Raw genomic sequence first — 24,989 nt, forward strand, 5'->3', positions numbered from 1 at the left:
CCTACTGCCTTTTCAGAAGCTACCATATTTATCACTTGTTCCAAGTGACCATTTTGGGTTTTATTTTCATTTATTTATATAGCACACCTAACTCTCTTCTCTAAATGGTTAATAGTTTACAAAACAGACCAAATGAGATCCAGGAGTATTAAGGCCTTAAAGATACTTTAATTTTAAAAGGAATTAAGATTCCTTAAACTCTATAGCAGCATATCCACCCTTCTAAGCATTCCAAAAATCTGAAGGGCAGACAGAATTTTCTGTTACTACAAATAGAAAAATCATTGCAGAGCTCATGAACATTTCAAATACAATTATGAGCAATGCAAACCTGAAACTGCCTCTTCACAGAATTGTCCTCTTAGTCACTTTTCAGGTATTTTTTCAGAGAGTGGCCTATTTAAGGTGCATAAAATGAAATAAATCAGTCCTACACAAAATAATAAAAATATTTTACACTTTTATTTACAAATTAATTTCATAAACTATAATAAACATAGCAAACAATAAAGAAAGTTATTGGTGTCTATCCATTATGGCTAGAAAAATAAATTATTTACATAGATACCTAAATCTCCCCATTTCCAGAGAAATTAATGTATAGCATATACATATTTTCAAATTTTAACTCTTACTCAGACTTAAGAACTGAGCACTGCTCTATTTTTTTTACATAGAATTGTAAACAATTTTTTTAAAAATTAGGCTAAGTTTCTACTAGAATGGTTGAATTTCATAAAATACAAAAATTAAATAAATCCTAGATTTCAATTTAATTAATTATGATTAATCTGTGGAAATACACAGAACAAATCTGTCAATCCACAATTAGGTTAAATTGTTATCTAGGGGGAGAAATTTTACAATGGTCAGAATAAGATTTTATTCATATTCTTGAAAGATAGCTTTGTTCCCAATAAATATTCCCTCTTTCACTTCATTATACTTTAGGAGAACACATTCTCAATCCAAAAAGAAACAACATACAGCTATTTGACTTTTTGTTTTTTCCTTGCTTGAAACTGCTCTGTTTTATTTTTTACAGATTTAATCAACATTGACAAGGCAGGATCAATGGATCTCTTCTGTGATTCCTTTTGAATTTCACTCTCTTTTTTCTTTATTGTCTGAGTAAGTTCTTGCTCTTTTTGTTCTCTCTGCCGGGCTTTCTCCTCAAGGATTTTTTCCATAGCTTTTGTTTTCTTGAAATTAGGATCTGAAGGATCCAAATTGAACAAGTGGGAGGTATACATTGCCTGAAACCGTGCATCCTTAACATTTACCTGCAAATCCAAAAGGAAAACAAATAATTAGTAAATCAAAAGGCCCAGAAATGGGGCAGAGTTTTGAAAGTGAGCTGTTGATTATATAAAATACAAATATGAGTGTTTTGTATTGATTCATTAGAAAATTGTTTTCCCACAGATTTTCAATGGAGTTTTAAGGCCTACTCTCAGAAGTCGTTAAGTAGGTGCTGACAGCAGTCTGCAGATTTTTTTGTACAGGCTCAAACTCGCACATAGGAGTGAATGGCCATTAGGAATAGGTTCTTATTAACAAAAAGAGGAAAAAGAGGGAGGGACGGAAACAAAGAGACATAGCAATAAAAAAAGCATGGCCTACTGCAGTGGCTACTGGACACAGTGAGTGTGTGACATGAACCTGCTCTCAGTCAAGCTTGAGTATGCATATCTTTCCCATCATGAGATCCTAACACTAAAAGCTAGGTATTAAAAAAAAGAAAAAGAAAAAAAAAAGCAAAGCCACAGCTTTGGTGCAACCAAAAGACAAGCCAATACTTCACATGGTGCTCACCTAAACAGTGATTTGATCCACCCTGGGATAAACTGGCTACTTTGGACTAAAAGATGGCAGCTTTGGCTCCACTATGGGCCCTTCCTAAGACATTTCAGGCTAACTCTGGCTGTGCTCAATGCTCATCTCCAGAGCCAACTTTAAATTCAACACCAGCTTTAAGAGATGTCCCTGGTTACCTCAAAGTCATCCTCTAATAATTCCTTCTTTTTCATAAGCTGTTTTTTCTTCTTTTTGCTCAGATTCTGGTGCTCTACAATCTTGTTGTAATCGAAGTGTTTCTTATTCTCTTCCTCCTCATCCATCATGAGCAAAGCCATTTCAGCCTGTGGAGAGAGAAAAAAAAAGATCAAATATACAACAGTGCTTTTTTCCCCCAAGCAGAAGTACGGGGCACAGATATTCCCTCTAGGAAAGGAGAACCCAGTCGCTAATGCTCTGGGATGACATCTGTCATCCATAAATTGATTGTGGATTACCAAAACTCATAAAGAAACCCAGAGATCTTTGGAGAGCAGTAAGATAAAATTTTTAGAAGCAACATTACCAAGAGCAGGAGAAGAGTGAAAGTTTGTATTTAAAAACCAGACCACAGGGGGGCCTGGGTGGCTCAGTCAGGTAAGTGTCTTCCTTCGGCTCAGGTCATGATCCCAGAGTCCTGGGATCTAGCCCCGTGTTGGGCTCTCTGCTCAGTGGGGAGCCTGCTTCTCCCTCTCCCTCTCCCTCTGCCTGCTGATCCCCCTGCTTGTTCTCTGTCAAATAAATAAAATCTTAAAAAAAAAACCCAAAACCCAGACCACATTTCACTTCATGTAACTGGTTAACAGGCTATAGGAAAGAGTCCTCAAACCCCCAAATAACAATTTCTCATTTTCACTCACTTTGGTCTTTTCAAGCAATGACACTGCATCTAGTAAACGTGTAGTATTTCGTGAAACAGCCTATGCTTTCCAAACATGTGCTTTAGCAGCAAGGAATTTTTCTTCTTTTGCTTTTTTTTGCCTTTACTTTTTCAAAACTGACACATTTCTATGAAGGCAGGATCTTAATATTTGCTTCTGAAATATGTGTTTCCACTCAACAGTGGAATTTTCTTCCAACCATGGATTTAAACATGAACCTTGAGGAACTAAGTAAACAACCATGTATACTAGAGAAAATACAGAGTATACTGCCAAACCTTGGTGAAGATTTCTATACTACCACTTTAGATTACATTATTTTTTTTAAGATTTATTTATTTGTCAGAGAGAGAGAGAGAGAGCGCGCGCGCATACACATGCAGGGGGAGTGGCAGGCAGAGGGAGAAGCAGACTCCCAGCTGGGCAGGGAGCCCAATGTGGGACTCGATCCCTGGGATTATTGACCTGAGCTGAAGGCAGATGCTTAACCGACTGAGCCACCCAGGCATCTCTAGATTGCTTTGATTTCCTTTCACTTCCATCACTGGCACCGGCAGTTGGCTTTCTTTGTAGGGCCATTTTCCACAAAAGAAAGATTTTCTTTGCACTCCTTTACTCTATGAGTATTACTGTATGTGCAATAAATGGAGGATAGAAAAGATGCATTACCACCATGCAGTTTAGGAGACCAGTTAGGCTCACTCCTAGGCAGTGACATGAACACTGGTCATGGAGACGTTATTGACTCCAACTCCTGCCTCAGCAAAAATACATATTAATCTGTGCCATGGATCTTTGGAGTCAGTGAAACATAAAGGTCACTGCATTTCCAAGAAAGACTTTAATTTTGTACCTTTATGTTGTTTGCAATAATAAGAGAAATTAGCACGTGACAACACAAAAACAAAGTCTGAATTATAGGACAGATTCAGGTTGAATTAAAACTTATGGCAGTATTTTCATGTGTCTGTTGGCCATTTGGATGTCTTCTTTGGAGAAATGTCTGTTCATGTCTTCTGCCCATTTCTTGACTGGATTATTTGTTTTTTGGGTATTGAGTTTGGTAAGTTCTTCATAGATTCTGGATACTAGCCCTTTATCTGATAAGACATTTGCAAATATCTTCTCCCATTCAGTAGGCTGTCTTTTGGTGTTGTCGACTGTTTCCTTTTTTGTGCAAAAGCTTTTTATCTTAAAGTCCCAAGCTCCTCAACATCACTCAGCATCAGGGAAATACAAATCAAAAACACAATGAGATACCACCTCACACCAGTCAGAATGGCTAAAATTAACATGTCAGGAAACAGCAGATGTTGTGAGGACACGGAGAAAGGGGAACCCTCTTACACTGCTGGTGGGAATGCAAGCTGGTACAGACACTCTGGAAAATAGTATGGAGGTTCCTCAGAAAGTTAAAAATAGAGCTACCCTATGACCCAGCAATTGCACTGCTAGGTATTTATCCAAAGGATACAAACACAGTGATCGGAAGGGGTACCTGCACCCCAATGTTTACAGCAGCAATGTCCACAACAGCCAAAATAAGGAAAGAGCCCAGATGTCCATTGACAGATAAATGGATAAAGAAGATGTGGCGTATATACACATGGAATACTAGTCAGCCATCAAAAAAAAAAAAGAAAGAAAGAAAGAAAGAAATCTTACCATTTGCAACAAAGTGGATGAAACTAGAAAGTATTATGCTAAGCAAAATAAGTCAATCAGAGAAAAACAATTATCATGAGATTTCACTCATACGTAGAATTTAAGAAATGAAACAGAGGATCATAGGGGAAAAGAGGGAAAAATAAGATGAAATCAGAGAGGGAGACAAACCGTAAGAGACTCTTAACTATAGGAAACAAACTGAGGGTTGCTGGAGGAGAGGTGGGTGGGAGGATGGAGTAACTGGGTGATGGGCATTAAGGAGGGCACGTGCTGTGATGAGCATTGGGTGTTATATGCAAACGATGTATCACTAAACTCCACCTTTGAAACTAATAATATACTATATGTTAATTAATTGAATTTAAATTTAAAAAGTCAAAAAAATTAAACTTATGGCAATATTATTTCAAGCTTTTAATAGTAGCATTTTTTTGGTCTTATTTATAGTAAAAATTTTTAATACTGTCTTATTTTCCTCTAAATCAAAAAGGGACATGACTTGGGTTTGAGATAAAATTTCAATTTTGTATTAGCTGGAAAAATGTCTGATAAAAACTACACCTCTAGGAGCACCTGGGTGGCTCAGTTGGTTAAGCATTCAACCTGATTTCAGTTCAGGTCATGATCTCAGGTTGTGAGATCAAGCCCCACAGTGGGCTCCCTGCTCAGGAGGGAGTCTGCCTGAGATTCTCTTCCTCTGCCCCTCCTCTCCATGCTCCCTCTCTCTCTAACTCTCTCTCAAATAAAAAAGTAAATCTTTAAAAAAAAAACTACTTTGTTAAAATATTTAATTATGTGTTTTATAATTTATTTATAAATTTCATTGCTAAAATCAGTTATTTTTTATTAGGGACACTAGAAACTCATGTAGACAACCTCATTTAAATCGTACATATCAATTATCCAGTAGGAATGTAGCAATGATCATGTTTTACCTTTTGTCTTTCTATTTCAGCATCTTCCACTGGAGATGTGTCATCTTTTGTAGATTTCATTGATTTTTTCTTTTCTTTTATACCTGGCACAACAAACCAACAAAGAAGGGTGAAAAAATTACAAGACTATCCGTGACATTCTATTTACACTAGAAACAAAAATGCAAGATATCTAGGAATAATCTTATCAATAAATGAATAGAAACTAAAAAAAGTTAAAAAAAATGTCACTGGAGATAACTATGGGTATGAATGAAATAAAAACATCTGGATGCATTGACTAAATATTATAAAGACGGAATTTCTTCTGAAAGTAATGTATAATTACACCATTAATTAAAAAAGAAAAACCATGAGATCATCTGAATAGATATAGAATATGCACCGGATAAAATTCAACATCCATTCATACAATAGAACAATATGGCTTCGTGTGTAATAAAATGCACTATCATACATCACTGGAAAAAAGAAGGGATTATTCAATAACTGGTGCTGGGAAATCTGCTTTATTCTGGGGGAAAAAATCGAGTTATAGCCTCACCTCAAAATGTACAGGAAAATAAAATGCAAATGGATTAAAGAGTTAAACATGAAGAAAAAAAAAACACTATGAGAAATCCAGAAGACTAGTTACCTGACCTTAAATAGAAGAAATATTTTCTAAGCATAAGAAGAGAAGAAATCACAAAGAAAAAAAAGTGATTTTAATATATAAACTCTAAAAATTCCGTATATAAAAAAGTCACCTGGAAAATGAAAAATTCGTCTTTACAGTGAGATTTTCACAGTAAAAGTTTAGTAAAAACAACTTTTCCTTCTCTAAAGACAAAACTGATCTTCCGTTAACTTTCTAGCCCTATTATTAAGCAAAACTACTTATGGTAAAAGTGGCTCCTGACTGGTAACACTGCTTTATTTCCAGGGACTCAGGGACTTCTCGAGACCACAAGATGTTAGAAGACATGTTCTCATCCTGAATGAGAGGTAGTCATGTACAGCAGGTAAGGGCACTTGAACCTGAAGCAGTTGACCTGGATTTAAATTCTAGCTGTACCACCTTACGCTGTGGCCGTCTGGGCTTATGCCCTCATCTGTAAAATGGGGACTGTAATAGTAGCACCTACTAGGACTCAATAAATTGGTAAATGCAAAGGGCTCAGTTAATGCCTGACACATGGTGCTATAAAGTGTTTGCTATTACTACACATAAGATGTTCCTGGGTTCCTTGGTGATCATGCTGATGCCTTATTTTTTCTTCTTTTTTTGTGTCTGTTGGAGTGGGAGGGGCGCAAAGGGAATTGGTATCAAGGTGCTAAAGTATGAAAGACTAGTTTAATGAGTAAGAAGTTTCAGAATCTACAAAGACATGTTCTGATGTCATGATACTCTAGAATATTATTACACAATGACAATCTTCTCTACTGAACGCTGTCTTCTTTGACTAAGCTGTGCTCTGCCCTTCCGACACAGAGAAACCAACAGTCTTTAAGGTAATAATGATTAATGCTTACATAGCACTTACTGTGTATCAGTCAGTACTACCGTTCTACTCACTTTACATATATTAACTAATACAGTCCTCACAACGATCTATGAGGTAGATTCCATTACTTGTTATAATCTTCATTCTGTTGATGAGGAAACTGAAGCACAGAGAGATTAAGTAATTCTCTGAAGTTTAGTAAGTGAAGGAACCACGATTCAAACCCAACCAGTCCAGCTCAGGCTTGCTACTGTTTGTTTTTTAAAGATTTTATTTATTTATTTGACAGAGGAAGAGACAGTGAGAGAGGGAACACAAGCAGGGGGAGTGGGAGAGAGAGAGAAGCAGGCTTCCTCTTGAGCAGGGAGCCCAATGTGGTGCTTGATCCCAGGACCCTGGGATCATGACCTGAACCAAAGGCAGATACTTAACGACAGAGCCAGCCAGGCGCCCCTGGGCTCTGTACTGTTAATCACTAAACAACACTTCTTTATTAACGAATGTCATTCTCCTTGTAACAACTCTTTCTGTTTAAAATACATTTTATTGTGACATAATAAAAAAAATCACAAAGCATATAATGGTTGAATAACTGCAGCTAATGAGGGGTAACAGGGAAAAACGAAGCCTTAAAGTTGAGAGAGGCTTTAGAAACTGCTCCGTGAGCATTAAGCCCCTGCTGTACTTTTGCAGCCATTCCCAGCGGAAAGAAAATGCTAGCATAAAAGCGCTCAGTGTTACCAAGGCATTTGTCTACACTTCCAGGAAGAAATATTCGTAGACAGCCCTTTTTCCTAAAGTGAAAGGCTTTATTGTCCCTATCTCAAATGTTTTTCAGGAAATGTATCGACTTTCAGATTATAACTTTTTCTCTACTTTAAAATATGTGTATATTTATATATAATATCATCAAGGTTCCACTTTCTTAGGGTCTGACTTCTACACCCTAAGTTTACTTCTGCTCCTATGTTCTCAAGGCAAGACTCCTTTTGAAGCGAACGGACAAGTGACATATGCAGAAGATCGTTCTGTGGCAGGAAAAAAACCAGGCTGTATATGATTAATACATAAAGGAGATAAAGATCTTCATATACAGCTGTGGGAAATAATTTCAAAGAACCCACAATGAACTGTTCCGGATTTTATAACCACCTGGTGAAAAGCCATAAAAATAAACTTGAAAGAAAGACTGTAGCAAAGGAGGAAAAAAAGAATCTCCAAAATGGTCAGGGCTAAAAATGATATCCAATTTTAAGATGATGAACATTTCTTTGCTCACAAAGAATTTACTGTCCTGGCCCAAACTGTTAAGCTGGAAGATAAATAATGTGTAGAGATCTTTTCTGCACTGTTAACAAGATCATATTAAGAGGGCACATCTTAATTTTTTTTTAAAAGCATTTCTTTTTTCTCTTTGTAAAGTTATCAGACTTAAGTTAGATAAAGAGTAAATTTATCTTTAGGGAAATGAAAGTCCCTGTTCTGAAATGTTCTCTTTATTTTTCAGTAAATCTTTTGGCAAGTAAGAAACCATGTGTCCGGGGACCGCTGTGAAAAGTACAAACGGATGATTCTAACACACTGAATACTAAGAGAGATTCTAGATCAGAGGTTATGGGTTAAATAAATAAATCTACAAACCCTTTAGATCAGAGGTTATGGATTAAATAAATAAATCTACAAATGCTTACCAAGGCTACTATCTCTTTAAGCAAAAAATCTAACAGAATACATGTATGGAAAAAGATGTGCTACAAAAAGTTGACCTGTAAAAGGAGTATCTGTAAATGAAATTCCATTTTCCATTACTTGTAATGTCTGAGATGTGTTCTCATAAAAAACTTCCTCCAAAGGGTTTAGTGAGCACTTCTTACGAGAATAGTTAAAAGAATTCACTGGAGGGCAAATGCGGTCTCAGTACTGACCAGACGGGAGTGTACTTGCAAGCCCCTTTGCAATTCACTGTTTTTGTAGCAAGTTCCAGTGCCCATTATTAGATACAGTCTGTTAATCATCCTCTGGACCTGAGCATTCTGGCTTTGCTTGAAAATCCAGCAATTCCCCATGTCTACCTCTAATACACACGGGTCCAGGCTCTGGCTTTAGTCTTTACAACATACTTTGAGGGTTACAAAAAGTAAAGGGAGTCCATTAAGACTCAGATTCTACCAACTACCACTGGCCCTTGTGCAATTCAGCTATGATTTTTGAGCTCCAATTTACTCATCTATAAAGTGGGCTGAAGTTTAGAGGACAGAATACATATAAAAGCATCTTTAAATCATAAACCAACATATACAAGCAGTATGATATATGCACTCAACATACTGATTGAGTGAATCAAGTATGTGTAGCATATCATTAGATTTTCATGGTAGTTTATCAAATATCTAAACTTGTCAAGACAAAGGATACATTTTAATAGGGTATATTTACATGTGATATACTTTATTTTACTCCTATTTCTTCAAAAACAAAACCTTACAAGGAATTTATGTGATCAGACAGCAATAAACAAAATTTTCCAATACAGTTGACCTTTGAACAACACAGAAGTTAGGGGCACTGACCCCCCCCCCACAGTTAAGAATCCACATATACCTTTTGACTCCTCCAAAAATAACTACTAATAGCCTACTGTTGACCTGAAGCCTTAATAACATACAGAGTTGATTCATATATATTTTGTATATTTGTTTGTATTATATATTTTTACGATAAAGTAAGCTAGAAAAAGAAAATATTAAAAAATATAAGAGAAAATACATTTACAGTACTGTACTGTATTTATCATAAAAAAAATCCACGTAAAAGTGGATTCATGGTTCATAGTGCAGTTCATACCCATATTGTTCAAGGGTCAACTGTATTTCATTTGTAAGAAAAAAATAACTTTTATCTCATTCTAGAAATACATTATATTTTTGAAACTCTCATTTGATAATCAAGTTTGCAGTTTAGAAAAAAATAGAAAAAAATTATAGCAAGTTTGTAGTGTAGGGGGAAAATAGAAGGAAAAATGAGAAAAGATTTCTAGTACTCACACTGGCTCCTAACCCAAGCCAAACACCAGGTCTGGCATTAATTAATGAACTCAATTTCTCCATAGTTTGAAGAGCATGTAAATTAAGCTCTACGGGATTGCCAAGGGCAAAGGTGTTATAAATGTATCCAAGTCCATCTGGCTTAAAATGTCTCTGTCCTGCTCAACTGTGGGGCTTGAACTACACACCCTTCCAAACACTAATGCTTTTCTTCCTATTCCACAACTGCTCCTTCTCAGTTTCTCCAACGTTTCCACTACCTTCCAAGTAATACCTATGCCAGTATGACAGAGTAATAGACCTTGTGTAGGCTTTACCCAACCTCAGAGTCCAATCCTGCATCCTCCTTCCTTATCGGTGCTTTTCACCTCCAGTTCCATGGTTTAAAATACTATTTATATGCTATTAATTCCTAAGTTTATATCTGCATTGACTTCTTAGCTGATTGCCCAGACTCCTTTATAAATATAATCTAATACCTCCAACATCTCAGAGTGATTATACCCAAAATGGACCTATTGACCTTACTTCCCACCCAAACCTATTGTTCCTACATTCCTTCCTAACTCAGTAAATGGAAGAATATTCTTCCAGAGACTCAAACCAAAAATCTAGAGTTATGCTAAATTTCTTCCTTATTCAAGTAAGTCAGCAAGTCTACGTCCAAAATATATCTAGAATTCCATTTACTTTTCTCCTTCCAATTCCATTATTGGCATGCTATCTAAACCAACCATCATCTCTTGTAAAGCCTGGTCTCCCAGCTCTCACCAATGCTTACTCTGTGCTCTTCACAGGAATCAGAATACACACCAGATCAGGTCATGTTCCTGCTTTAAGACCCTTCAGTGGCTTCCCACCGCCAGGAGAGTAAAATCCAAATGTGTTGCCATGACACAAGACCCTGCAGGGTCGATCCTGCGTCCCAGCCTGGCCTCATACCAAACTCCTCTGACCATGCTCCAGCCACATTGAGGTCTTTCAATTTCTCCAACACGACAATTCTTTCTCACCTCACAGCTTTCTACCTACTTACCCCTTGTTTGCAATGTTCTTTATGCAGGACTCCTCATTCTACAGGTCTTAGCCAAATGTCATCACCTCAGAAAAGTCTTTTTTGCCTACCTTATATGTCTAAAGTAAGCTACTCTTCTTCCTCTCAGTTATATCCTCTATATTACCTTAAAACACTGACATTATTCTTACAACATTCTTATTTACCTGTTTAGCATGTCTTCCCTAATACCACAGACTAATCAAAAAACATAATCTTGCTTGTATTGTTACTGCTCTATCTTTAGCCTAGCAGAGTGTCCAGCACCTAGTAGGTAATACTGATTGAATGAATAAACAAATATGGCAAGATACTATTTTTTGGCCCTAAATTTTACATTAAAAAAATCTCAGTCCTTCTTTTTTTCTTTTTCCTTTAAAGAAACAACTTCAGCCGATACAAATAATTACTCCTAGAATACACTCTGGAATCAAAAAGTATATTAAAGCAAACAAATTTTATCTACACCTTCCCTTGGAACTTCTCCTACTACCTTTCGAGAAAACTTATTCACAATTTAAATGTGCTGATTCCAGGAAACAAGCTACCCCAACCCATCAAAACATTTTTAACTTTGACTCCTACCCTGAGTTCTACAATCTGACCAGACTGTACATGCCAAATGAAGCACTTTGGAATGAGAACAAGGGAACTATAATGCTTTGCATTTCTCCATTATAAATTTGGTTCCCTGAAATCAGAGGATAAGGCTAAAATCCGTCATCTTCTAGAAATGACCGCTCAGGCATGATAAAAAGCAGAATATGCTAAGTTTCCATTTCCCTTTCCAATTCCTAAGAATCTGACATCCTATAATAGACTTTATTCATCTTGATCTCCTTTTCATCAATAAAATGTCAGTGCTAAAAGGCTGTAACAACCAGGAAATAATTTTGACCAATTTTGACTTTCCTGTTGAGAATTATTCTGGCCCACTAGTCACAAGGGACAAGCAGCAGGGAAATTTCATAAAATCCTTCTCTTTACAATGCCAGCTTGGAGTTGCTCCAGGAGCAAGTCTTTCGGAGTTCATGTGTGTGGTATTCAGGGAAAGGCAAAATGCATGAGAACAAATGGAAAATGCTTAACAGTAGTCTCTGCACTGACTTGCCTAAGTACGGCCTGAACCTTACCACACACATTTACACATACCAAAAAGGTAAGAATGAAAGCATTCAGGAAAGAATGAGCAGTGCATGCGCAATGGTAACAAAGCTCCTTGGATATAGGAAATTGAATGCCAGATAGTTCAGGGATCCAAGGAAAAAAGGGAGGAAGCTGGCTTTCATCTACAGTGATGAAGCAGGGTAAATGTAAAATGGATAAAATGGAACATAGATGTTTTTGTATATTTGAGCAGAGAAGTTTTTATATGTTATATAACACCGTGTAAAAATTAAAAGAACTTTATACACACATCCAGATGAACATAAACAAATTTATTTCACTTTCACTTTCTCATAGCCTTTGCAAAGACCTGGAGTAGATGCATCATAAAAAAGCAGTGAAAGCACACAAGAAGCCGACTTCTTTTTTCTCTCATCAATCCTTCTACAAGGGTATTTCTGAGAAAGGAATTCCTGGTAAACCATTAAGTCAATCACATCACCAAAAGCCTTTTAATGAAATTACTCCTTGTATGTACAGGGGGCATGCTGACCCTTTTTAACCTGAGAGACGTTTATACCCCATTGGACAAAACTAAAAAGCCACTAAAAGAGCCACACAAATTCTAGGAGTTTTAAGAGAATGAGTAGTTTATATTGTTTCTACCCATGTCACCTGTTTAAAAAAAAAATTCCAATTAAAAACTCAAATATGGGCTGGCTTACCTATTTTTGTAATTTCTTCGGCAAAGTATGGGTCATTCAAGTCAACGTCAGAAGGAAGTTCATCTTCACTGGCCTCTTCAGCAAGAGCCTTAAAGTTGAATATAAAAATATATTAAGTTTATTACAAAGACCATGAAAGAAAATCCTATCATTTCCTTTAAATCAAATAGTTCAATCTAGGATTGAACCAGTTTTTAAAATGGATTGGTTTGTAAAGTAACTCCCATCTGAGTTATCTTTTGTTTGTTCAACAAATATTTATGGAATATTTAATAAATACAGAAAACTATGTAGGGTTTTTGGAAAAACGAAAGCTATCAGATATATGGTTTCTGTCTTTAAAAATTTCACAATCTACTAAAAAAGCTAGACACATAAACAGACACATATATCTGTAACAGTAGTTCAAGACAGGAAGTGCTAGAAGGGGCAAAAATGAAATGATACAGACATTCAAAAGAGAAGAACACTTTTATGTGGCTGACAGTGAAAAGAGGTGGCCTTTTCTCTCACAAAACTGAGAAATCACAGCGACTATCAATACTTTGAAGTAGTACATTGGTTACTGCTTAAAACAATTTATTTGCTGGTTAAAGAAAGTGATTTTTTTATTATGAAAATTAAAACATATAAAAAGCAGTAAGAAGAGCTTAATGAAGCTCCAGTTCTTATCACCCAGTTTCAATAATTATCTTGTTTTATCTGTAATCCACCCCAAAAACCCTTTGGCAATTTTTAAGGACTGCTGGTTAAATTTTTCCTAATTGAATTTGAACAGTCTACTAAATTAGAATATTAAATTAAAAATCAAGCCTATAAAATAAATAGAACATATGAATTAAGATCAGACTAACCAGATTGAGTTTTATTCCCAGGAATCTAAAAAATGAGTCACTGTAACAAAAACATTTAGAGTGCATAATGTTAAACATCACCCTGCATGCTGAAGACCCACCAAGCCCTAAAGACTGTTCATTTTGAAATTAATATCCCTTTTAAGATTTATTTATTTGAGAGAGAGAGAGAGAGAGTGAACGAACACAAGAGGGAGAGGCAGAGGGAATCTCAAGCAGACTCGGCAATGAGCAAAGGAGACCGATGCAGGACTCGTTCACGACCCTGAGGTCATGACCTGAGCTGAAACCAAGAGTCAGATGCTTAACCGACTGCACCACCTATGTGCCCCGATATTAATATCCTTTTACAAACAAGAGATTCTAAAAATTTTTCACTGAACTCTTACAGTAGATTCAGTAATAATATGTTTCTAACAAAGATTATGGAACACCTACATATCTAACTACATATCTATTCACATAATTCTTTAACTGCTTTTAGATCTAAACTATAGCTATATCAACTATGACACATAAACATGTATTCATTTCTTTAGTAATAATTTCTCAATTTCAAAATTGAAGTCACACAGAGGAAAAGGGGAAAAATATTTTTAACATGAAGGAAATTCTTAAAACTCTTCTCTATATGAACAACTGTGGATGGAAGGGATCTGCTGGAATCCTGTACCGATTCAGCACAGAGCACTGGGTCTAGAGCAGACTGGCTTTCAACAGATGTATTTTAATGGCAGTAATAAAACGAGTTGTCTTAGCCCAGTGAAATGAAAGAGTAAAAGCACAGGCTCGATGTGCCCAGCAAATGAAAATCAGAAAGAGGAGCTGCTAAAGAACTCAGAAACAAAAAGGACCCACTTGTAAGATTTATAATAAACTGATGGCTTTATTGACCCAAAAAGGACCCACTTGTAAGATTTACAATAAACTGATGGCTTAATAACTCGTGAAATTATTCCATTTAGAAGATATTTTAATTGACCCAAAAAGGACCCACTTGTAAGATTTACAATAAACTGATGGCTTAATAACTCGTGAAATTATTCCATTTAGAAGATATTTTATTGACCCAAAAAGGACCCACTTGTAAGATTTACAATAAACTGATGGCTTAATAACTCGTGAAATTATTCCATTTAGAAGATATTTTATTGACCCAAAAAGGACCCACTTGTAAGATTTACAATAAACTGATGGCTTAATAACTCGTGAAATTATTCCATTTAGAAGATATTTTATTGACCCAAAAAGGACCCACTTGTAAGATTTACAATAAACTGATGGCTTAATAACTCGTGAAATTATTCCATTTAGAAGATATTTTATTGACCCAAAAAGGACCCACTTGTAAGATTTACAATAAACTGATGGCTTAATAACTCGTGAAATTATTCCATTTAGAAGATATTTTATTGACCCAAAAAGGACCCACTTGTAAGATTTACAATAAACTGATGGCTTAATAACTCGTGAAATTATTCCATTTAGAAGATATTTTACTGCCTACTTAGTTTTAAAAGAAGTTCTAAGGAAGAAGAGAGGCAGCCTATCAATGGGGACAGGGCTCTTACGCTCTATTCTCATTTTATTATCTATTTCCAGAAACACTGACTAAAATAGAAGAGTATTAAAAATCCCTCCAGTGCATCATTCAATTTTGCAGTCCTCTATCTTTATAAGCACTGAAAGTCACAGCTGTACCATAAGCACCAGCCTCTGTAGGACAGAGAGAAACAATACCATACAGTAAAAAGGACACTGGAGTGAGAGATCTGGATTCTGGTCTCAGCCTGGTCATTAACAAGCTGTGGAGCCAGAGATAAAACAGTTCTTTTCCTACAACTATAAAGCATCAAGATTGGACTAAATCAAATCATTTAAGATTACTCAAAATGCAAAATTCTGTGATTACTGATACTATCTTAAGGCAATAACTGTACTGCTAGAATGCTGCATTTCAGTGATAAGTTAGGGTATTTTTAGTGGCAAAAACCATTAAGTGGTCTCTGCTATTTCTAAGGACTCCGACTGTGGAAAAGATGTTTTCCTCAAATAATGGGAGTTAAATCAGATTTTTAAGACAACATAATAGCACAGAGGAAATACCCTTCGTTAAAGGGATTTAATGACAGATGTCAATATATCCATATGACAATACTGAAATGTGAAAAATTCAGGTTGAGAAATGTGGAGAAAAAATTTCACTATGTCAAAAATTTCTGTATGTAGGGGCGCCTGGGTGGCGCAGTTGGTTAAGTGTGTGACTCTTGGGTTTTGGCTCAGATCGTGAACTCAGGGATATGAGCTCGAGCCTTACACTGGGCTCCGCGCTTAGCGCAGAGTCTGCTTAAGACTCTCTCCCCTCTCGGGGCGCCTGGGTGGCACAGCGGTTAAGCGTCTGCCTTTGGCTCAGGGCGTGATCCCGGCGTTACGGGATCGAGCCCCACGTCAGGCTCCTCTGCTGTGAGCCTGCTTCTTCCTCTCCCTCTCCCCCTGCTTGTGTTCCCTCTCTCGCTGGCTATCTCTATCTCTGTCGAATAAATAAAATCTTAAAAAAAAAAAAAAAAAAGAAAAAAAAGACTCTCTCCCCTCTCCCTCTGCCCCTCCAGCTTGTGCTCTCTCTCTAAAATAAATAAATAAATCTTAAAAAAAATTCTGTATGTATATATCCTCAAGTAAAAAAATCTGTATGCACTTTTCTTCCTCAAAAACACAAATAGAATTGAACTGTTTTATATTCAGGTATCAACTAAACTATGTATTTCACTTAGGTGGAATATAAAGGTAAAATACCAGAGCACTGTAGTTAAAGTGGTTCTGGGCTTTTATTAGGATTTGTACCTCATTACATCGCTTTGCAGAAAACACTTAAGCTACTGGGTTTTCCTTTTCCTTTTTTTAAAATTGTGATGATAACAAGGCCTATTCTACTGAATGGTTACATTATGAGATAATGGATGCAAAGCACCTGGTACCTTCTGATACATCACTGTTGTTCAATAAATATTTGCTCAAAATTTCATTGATACCTTTTGTTTCTTCTTTAGTCTTTTTTTCTCTTTCTTCTTTTCTAAAAATTGTTCCCAAGGGGTCAATTTATCTTTTCCTTCCAATTTGTTTTTGACCATCTCTTCTGCACTTTCTTTTAGACCTAAGAAAAAACACAAATAGAGTTCAGTTTAAAATATTATATCTTCATTCATTAAAAATGTAATTTACCAAACAAGGTAATTTACATATATTTACCAGAGTAACAAAATAAAATGCAACACTAAATTGTGCAATACTCCAAAATCAGAGTAATATAGGATCAACTCATATCAAAGCTATTTCCTAATAAAAAACAATAATAAACTTAACCAAACCAAAATAAACAAACCCAGCAACTTGATATATAGTTGGGACACTGAAGAAAAATCTTTTATTTAGGTTCAAATTTCATTTCTCTATATTTAATTGCTTTGAGACTCTAAGAAAAATCCTGGAACAAAATCTTCTCAGGATATGACTACTAATTCATTTTTGATAGCAAATAGATAAGCGGTCTTTTACATAATTATCTCTAATTGCTTCTGTTGCCCAAATAAAAGACTGCATTCCCTGTAAACTATAGGTGACCAACAAAAATTGATTAGTAAGGTAATCCTTGTTGAAATACCCCAGGAGAAAGAATTCTTATAATCTCTCCTCAAGTACTCTGTGAGATACATCCTTATGATCAAAAGGACCACCAAGTGCAGAATCCACTTTGTATGGTTTACCTCTTTCAGTGTTATTTACTTCCATCTTTAAAGGTCCTTATTTCTTATATTCTACAGTTCCTAATTTGTGTTTCTAGGTGGCTTATGTAATAACTGGACTAAATGAGAGTGAGAAAGAAAAGCCCTGAGGCTGACCTTACCAGTCCTTGAAGACCCTCACTACTGCCAAAGTAAAGGAAATGTGATTATTGTGTTGTTACCTTTGATAATAAAGATGTTTGTTTTATTTTGTAGTATTTTTTGGACATCACAGTTCGGTTTGGGGAGGAAGCAGCTTCATTATATCACACAATACGTATTCATTTCAGAAAAACAATACTTAAGGGGATGATTCAAAATGTTTTTTAAGAGAGACATGGTCAATCCAGATCATCTTCCAAGATACAATCTAAATTTTAAGGTGAAAACAATCCTAAAGATATAACAATTCCTTTTTTTCCTGATGAATATACTGAGACTAAGAGCATTCAGCAACTTGCTGAAGAACACGCAGAGAGGAAGACACACGATATAATTGCCTGGTTATCCTCTATACTATGACCAGATACATCTAAAATGCTGGTTTGACCCAGAATAAAGAAATGTATAAAGTGAATGAATAAAGTCAAAAGCTTTGGGCCTCAGGTTCCTTATCTGCAAAAGGAGGCTGGTCTAGATCAGAAGCATGCAACCCTTCCACCCACATACACCTTTTTTTTCCCTCAAAGAAAATATTTGGTAGAAATCCAAATATATAACAACTAGAAGTAGTGTTTTGGGTCTTGTGCCTTAAAGAACAGGCTGAAACAGCTGGAACAGATGATCTCTAAGGTCCCTTCCTTGGCTTTTAAGCCAAGACTTAATCTTCAAATTTCTATCACTTAGAAAAGGATCAAATTATCTGCATACTCAAGGTTATGTAGATTTGTTTTTATGATGTACTGGTAAGATCTTGGATTTACTGAGTGCTAAATCAGAAACACAACTCTCAATTCAAAGATGTTTCTTATGAGGAAAATACAATTCTCTTTACTAAACTGTTTTTAAGAGAAATGTGAACTGTATAAATGATGTCCAGATCTTTGACTGAATCAACAGATATACAGCATTTAGGAAATGTAAACTGGGATCCTCACTTGGGAGAAAGCAGCAAATCCTGACAAAAGAAGTTGATTTTAAATCACAAAATAATAGGTTTATATATTATGCCTGTGGGTTAGCATACAATCAGTCCAGTCTAATTCTACATGCACAGTACTGTATTATTAGATATGATGTTTAAATAATCTTTAAGGTATTCTAGTATAATTTCCTCAAACATTAAGAAAGATTTTATTACTCCAAAATACTGAATTAATATATTTAGATATTTTCTTTTTCACCAATGAGTATTCTCTGTTTAATTTTGATCCTTGAAACTTACTACGATGCTAAGGAAAGTTCTGTATCATTGTCTCTTTTAGGTGACTAGGACATTGCTTTGATGTGTCTTAGTTACTTTCTACTTCACATGTAGGGTCTTAATCTTTTTTGGGAACATGGATACCTTGAGAATTTGATAAAAGATACAGAATCTCGTCCTGAAAACACTGTACTGGGAAAACTTGCAGACAGCGTTCAGGGGCTTATGGATACTCAATGCTCATTTCTGTGTAAGGATCTAAGGGTCTCAGGCAAAGAACATTTACAGGGGCAGCAGAGGGCTACATGAAGATGCGAGGCAAGCTCCCATAACTTCAAAACTTAGAAGCACTGACATTTGTAGGTTCTACAGCAGGGTTCCTCATATCAGCACTGTTGTCATTTTGGACCAGATAATTCTCTGTTGTAAGGAATTATCCTGTACATTGTGAGGAGCTTATCGGTATCTCTGCACTATCCACTAGATGCCAATAGCCCCAGTCATAAAAATAAAAAATGTCTCCAGATATTGTCAAATGTCTTCTTGGGAACAAAATCACCCCTAGTTGAGAACCACTGTTCTAGACAACGATTAGAAGTCATTTCTGAAAAGAAGGGCTATTTCATTATTTGCATCACATAAGTTATGTGTTGTTTTATTTGGTACTTGATTACATAACGTCTTTTTCACGTTAGTGTTTTCTCCCAACTAAACCAAAGGCAGCTACAAGTCACCTTCTCTTGTATTCCATAATATTTAACATAGTGCCAGACACATAGTAAGTACTTATAAACACTTAATTGATCTGTCTTGAAGGAAGAATTCTTATTTCAAGCCAACTGTTTGATCTTGCAAGTTTGGAACATACTCTCTCCAACAGAAAATGAATCAAATCTTTAGGATATAAATATAAATGGCCTTTATCCCAAAGTGGTGTGTGTGTGTGTGTGTGTGTGTGTGTGTGTGTGTGTGTAAGGACCTATAGTTCTAGAATAATTCATGAAATATTATTCTCAGAAAATACTTTATATTTTTTTGGTATTTAGCCTGTTTATAACAACAAAGAAATGTTATCTTCAGTTAAATACAGTCTGTAATTTTTTTGCCTGGCTCTCACTTAAACACACCAAATGTGTATTAAGTAGAATGACAAACACATTGCAGTGAATTAACACAACATCATGATAACTTAAAAATGCTTTGTTCTCATTGTCATCATGAGGTCATTTAAATCTCTTGCCACAGATCACAGTTGTTTATGTTCTGGTTCTTAAAAATATGTCCATCCCAGAAGTCTCTTGGCATATGCACAAGAACATTCTTCAGACAGTTTCAGCCTCATTTGAGAGCAGCCACTATGTGACTAAAAAACAACTTCATTATAACTGTTTTTAGTTTTGCACAAATTTGTTTTTAAAAATTGTAAGTGTATAGCCAAAGACTGCCGAATTAGTTAAAAATAACATCAATTATCCTACAAATAAGGGGTAGAAAACTCTTTCAAAGCCAACCATGAATACAGATGACTCAATTATGACAATAATTTAAGTGCAATCCATTCAGAATTATTTTGGCAGTTTGCATACATACAAAAATACTTCTAAATATGCTTTCAAAATCCAATAAAACAAAAGTACACATTTCTCCTGAACTTACTCATTTGAAATATTTGAAAAGTCTTCAACAGGCAGGACATGAATAACTTCAATTAACTCAACTAGGTACTACAGTTGGTTTTGTTTATAAAAACAAAATGCATGTTTTAAGATTTCTGATATAAGCTGAAACCGGCACTTCTTTTTAAGTGAGGGCTTAGGATCCATTGGGAATATTTATGAACATTTATGGCTCTATCTTTATTTATGGTTGTATGTTTAAATCAAACAGTGTAACACTCAATTCCAAAAGTAGCTTTTAAAATGTAACTTACTACAACCACCACCACTGCACTGGAACTCCCAGCTTGGAATTCACTCTGGGTATAAGGGTTTAGAGGAAAACCACCAACCATGTCCTGAGGAACACTGACATCAAAGGCACGCCTTCAAACTGGCCAATTATCCTCAATGGTGTGGGAAGAGGGAAGAACACACTTAACTTATATAATAGAGGTCACAGGAATACTTGGTCCCTAGGAGTAATGGGGATCTTCACCAGTGGCATTTTTTTCCTCCATGGTAATCAAGTGACTGTGTACTTAGGATATCCTCAAAGCATATTGGTTAAGTCAAACTATCAATCTTTATAATGAGAAAGATGAAGATTTGAAATGTTTTGAACTTGGTTCAAGACTTGTTCAGAACAAGAAATTGTTTAGAACATGTTCAGAATTTGGTTCATTATCTCTTATTTTAACTTCTGTAAGTCCCTCTCTCTTCAATTCTTACAGTACTATATTCCTTTATTCTGTACCATTTATCACAGTTGCAACTTCGTAACTTTGTGTGGTTTTAAAAATTATTATTAATGGATATCTCCTTTATTAGCTTGCAAGCTCCATGAGGGTGGAGGCCATTCATAGCTTATCTCCCTACCAGTCCCAGTGAAAGTCACCCTGTTGGCTAGTGGAGGGCCTAGTACACATACCTAATAAAAGCCTGTTGACAAACGAAAGGATCAACAAGTCAAATCTGTTGCCAACCTTACGAAGGGAGGGCAACAATGCATGAAACTAAAAAAGTAAAATAACGACTAGTTTGGGGAACAATAGTAAACAGTAGAAATTACCAGCCAGCCAGAACCAAAAATGCTCTTTTTTTTATTCACTTAATACTGTTAGAATACTGTTATACCTACTATATGGAAACAACACAGACATCTACAATAAAGATGATAATGATAAGAGAGTACAGGTAAGCTACTTAGACTGGAAATAATTTCTCACGTAACATTTAATTTGGTATCTCCTAAAACATTCAATGAGGTATCCATAGAGGATACCTCCAAAGTATGTACTGAATGAATAAATGTTAATGCTTTTTGCTGTTGCTGATTATCTAAAAGCTATTTCAGTGGGTAGCAACTGTTTTGCATTTGTCTTGAATTTGACCCTCTACTCTAAGTTTTTCTAAATCTCCTTTTACTCTTCCTTAGAATGATGCCTTCCATTTGTAAGTATTTTCAATTTACTGTGAACCAAGCTGTCCCTGCTTCTTAGAATTGAACGTTCTTAAAAAGCTGACTTCAAATACAAGACAATTGGGCCTCATTAGGGAGCTATTGTTTTCTGTATTTGTAAATTTTTTTTTTTTGCCTTTCAAATAGCTTGTAATCACAATGTACACAATAACAAGCTGTCCTAATAACAGCAGAGTAAAATTCTGGCTGAGTTTGGTGAAGCCATTATGCTATTTAATTTATGGCAAAGAAGAATGACAAACCGCCTATTTTACTGTTATTTTTTACACGTTAGTGTTTACAGACAAGGTAGAAAGTAAATATAAAACTTTTAAGTGAATGGCTAAGATGTAAGGAAACAAAGGGGATTTTTTGGAGTCTAGTCACAATAAGAAAACTCAAACTAGCTCAGAAGCAAGGACTCTCCCTTGGGGACATACCCTATTCCAGTAGTGTCCAGCATGGATCTTGGGTTTTAATGGGCTTCTAGCCAAGACGGCAGGATACCAAGTTTGGAGCCTGATTATGGTGGAAGGTCACACTGGAGACAACTACCATGAAGCCAGGATCCTTAAGGGTGCCTTTCAGAGGTGCTGTCCTTCCTCCAAAAACTTGAGAGGATACATGCCTTTTTGGGCTTTGGCTTTGAGCAGAACAAGGGAAGCAAAAACACGTTTCCCCCCCAGAGAATTTATAACCACAAGCCCACAAATTCATGGGTTTGTGGCTGGAATTCACACTATCTGTGTGGCCCCAAATACCCCAAACCAAAAATTTGGTTTGAATTGGTCTTGGACTGGAAGTGCCCTTAGGCAATCTGGCAAATACTCTCTCAAGCACTCTCTAAAGAAGTACTTTTGACCCAGGCCTCTGAGAATTCCCATAGGTAAAGAAAGATCCAAAAACAATGAGATCACAAAAAGAATTCAATATGAACCAGAGTAAGCAGAAACAAAATAATACAAAAGCCAGACCTATAGAGACTACAGATTTTGGAATGATCAGATATAGAATAAAAAATCAGCACATTTAAAAAAAAAGAGAGAGAAAATTAAAAGATCATCGAAAGTATGAGACAGATTTGGAAAAGAAAAAAAAAACTTCCTCAAATAAAACATATAACTGAAATAATAAAGTCAATAGCCAAGTTAAACAGCAGCCTGTAGGGGCACCTGAGTGGCATAGTCGTTAAGCGTCTGCCTTCAGCTCAGGACGTGATCCCGGCACTATGGGATCGAGCCCCACATCAGGCTCCTCTGCTGGGAGCCTGCTTCTTCCTCTCCCACTCCCCCTGCTTGCGTTCCCTCTCTCGCTGGCTGTCTCTATCTCTGTCAACTAAATAAATAAAATCTTTAAAAAAAAAAAACAAAAACAACAGCAGCCTGTAAGAAGTAGAGAAAAAGTTAATGAACTGAAAGACAAATTGAAGAAATTACCCAGCATGATACATAGGTTCAAAAGTATGGAACAGGTGAGTTATCAGATATAGAATGAGAAGGCACCACACATATCAAATAGGATTTTCAGAAGGAAAATATAGAGAACATGAGGAAAAGGCAATATTTTAAGAGAAAATAATAGAAGTTTACAGAACTGATGAAAGATACTAATCTTTAAGACTCTGAGTATCCAATTAACTCTACACAAGACTGAAGCTACCAAGCAGAAGCATGACCTAGATAATTAACTCTACAAAAGATTGAAGCTACCAAGCAGAAGCATGACCTAGATAAACTGTAATGACACTCTAGAACATCGAAGTATTTTAAAAGCCAGGGACAAAAAAACAGCACTGTGGAGCAAGGCACGTGTGTTCTTTAGTTACACTTGTTTCTTCACTTGTAACTGTCAAAAGGAGTCAAGGGGGACCCTCGTGAGCTCACAGTAAATTTGCCTGTCCCCAGAAAGGGGTTAGGACAGTGATGAGCTTGGTGCATCCATGGCAACACCAGATACCTTTCCTTCCCTAAATCCTCAACGCTCGTAGCCTCACCACCAAAATCTGCCTTACACCCACCAGAAATAATCTCTGTGCCTTTTATCCCTACTCATTTTGATCACCACAAAAAGCCCCTAATCATCAGGTTCCCCCTAATCTCCCATGTTTTCATTCTCAGAAGTTAACTATACATCCACTCTTCTGCCACTATTTCTCTTCCCCTCCAACTCTCTACCACTAAATTCTCTGGAATTCACAGTGCATTATCAGTAAACACTCAATTAGTGTATCTCTGAACATTTTCTTCATCCTCTTGCTCTAATTGAAACCTGGCTCTCCCCTGAAGATATTGCAAACTACAGCACTTGCAAGTAGTTTGTTGTTGTTGGAGCTTGTTTTCTTCAAAGAGCTCTCAAGCAATTGTTCTGCGAGGGGGCGGGATATGTATGATGGTCATTAGTGCTCTTTATCCAGCTTAAGAAGTGTGGTACAGGTCCAGGGATAGACAGACTAACTAATAAAACAGAGAACCAAGCAACAGATCCATGCAGTTTTGAAACTTTGGTACACAACAGAGGTGACATGTCAGATTATTGAAGTGAGAGATTATTCAATAAATGGAACAGGATAAAAAGTTCCATGTAGAAGATGATGAAATTGGATGTCTAACATATTGTATAAAAAATCAACTCCTCATGAATCAAGGACTTCAATGTCAAACACACTAGAACTAACTACCTGTAGTAGAAAATAAAGATGAATATCGGTCTCATCTGTATAGAAAAGCATTTTGTAGATGAAACACAGAAATCACTAATTATAAAAGGAAAGATTGTTTTAACAATATTAAAATCAAGAACTTTTATTCATTAGATAAACCTTCAAGAGAGTGTCTGTGGGAAAGGTTAGGGTGGGGAAGAGTTTCATATAGAAGAAGATATTTACTATCCTATAAAAGACAAAGGACTAGTATCAAAGATATATAAGGAACTCCTAAAAGTCAGCATAAAAAGCACAAATATAACAGAAAAATAGCCAAAAGACATTTATGAGTATTTCACTGAGAAGGAAACATATGGCCAATACATATGAAAAAATATTCAATTACATTAGTGAGAAGAGAAGTGCAAATCAAGCACTGCTGGTGGGAGTGTAAACTAATACCAACACAAAATAATTTAATATTTCATCTGTAAAGTT

The 24,989-nt window shown here is 36.0% G+C and overlaps 1 protein-coding gene across 4 annotated transcripts in view; it reads right to left on the reverse strand.

The window, feature by feature from the left end:
- Positions 1–440: 440 nt before the first annotated feature.
- The window catches only part of ESF1 (ESF1 nucleolar pre-rRNA processing protein homolog), a 63,365-nt gene continuing 38,816 nt past the window's right edge, over positions 441–24,989 (reverse strand). For 3 of the 4 annotated variants that reach the window (XM_011223997.3, XM_011223996.3, XM_034639767.1), the window contains 5 exons: positions 16,621–16,742; positions 12,738–12,825; positions 5,321–5,403; positions 1,995–2,141; positions 990–1,283 (listed from right to left, as the gene is read on the reverse strand). In XM_011223997.3, coding sequence (XP_011222299.1) covers positions 990–1,283; positions 1,995–2,141; positions 5,321–5,403; positions 12,738–12,825; positions 16,621–16,742 — 734 coding nt within the window. Of the gene's footprint in view, positions 1,284–1,994; positions 2,142–5,320; positions 5,404–12,737; positions 12,826–16,620; positions 16,743–24,989 lie in introns of all 4 variants that reach the window. The other variant, XM_034639768.1, reaches the window with a different exon arrangement.

This window comes from Ailuropoda melanoleuca, chromosome 13 (assembly GCF_002007445.2).
Source record: "Ailuropoda melanoleuca isolate Jingjing chromosome 13, ASM200744v2, whole genome shotgun sequence".
In the NCBI taxonomy this organism is placed as follows: Eukaryota; Metazoa; Chordata; class Mammalia; order Carnivora; family Ursidae; genus Ailuropoda; species Ailuropoda melanoleuca.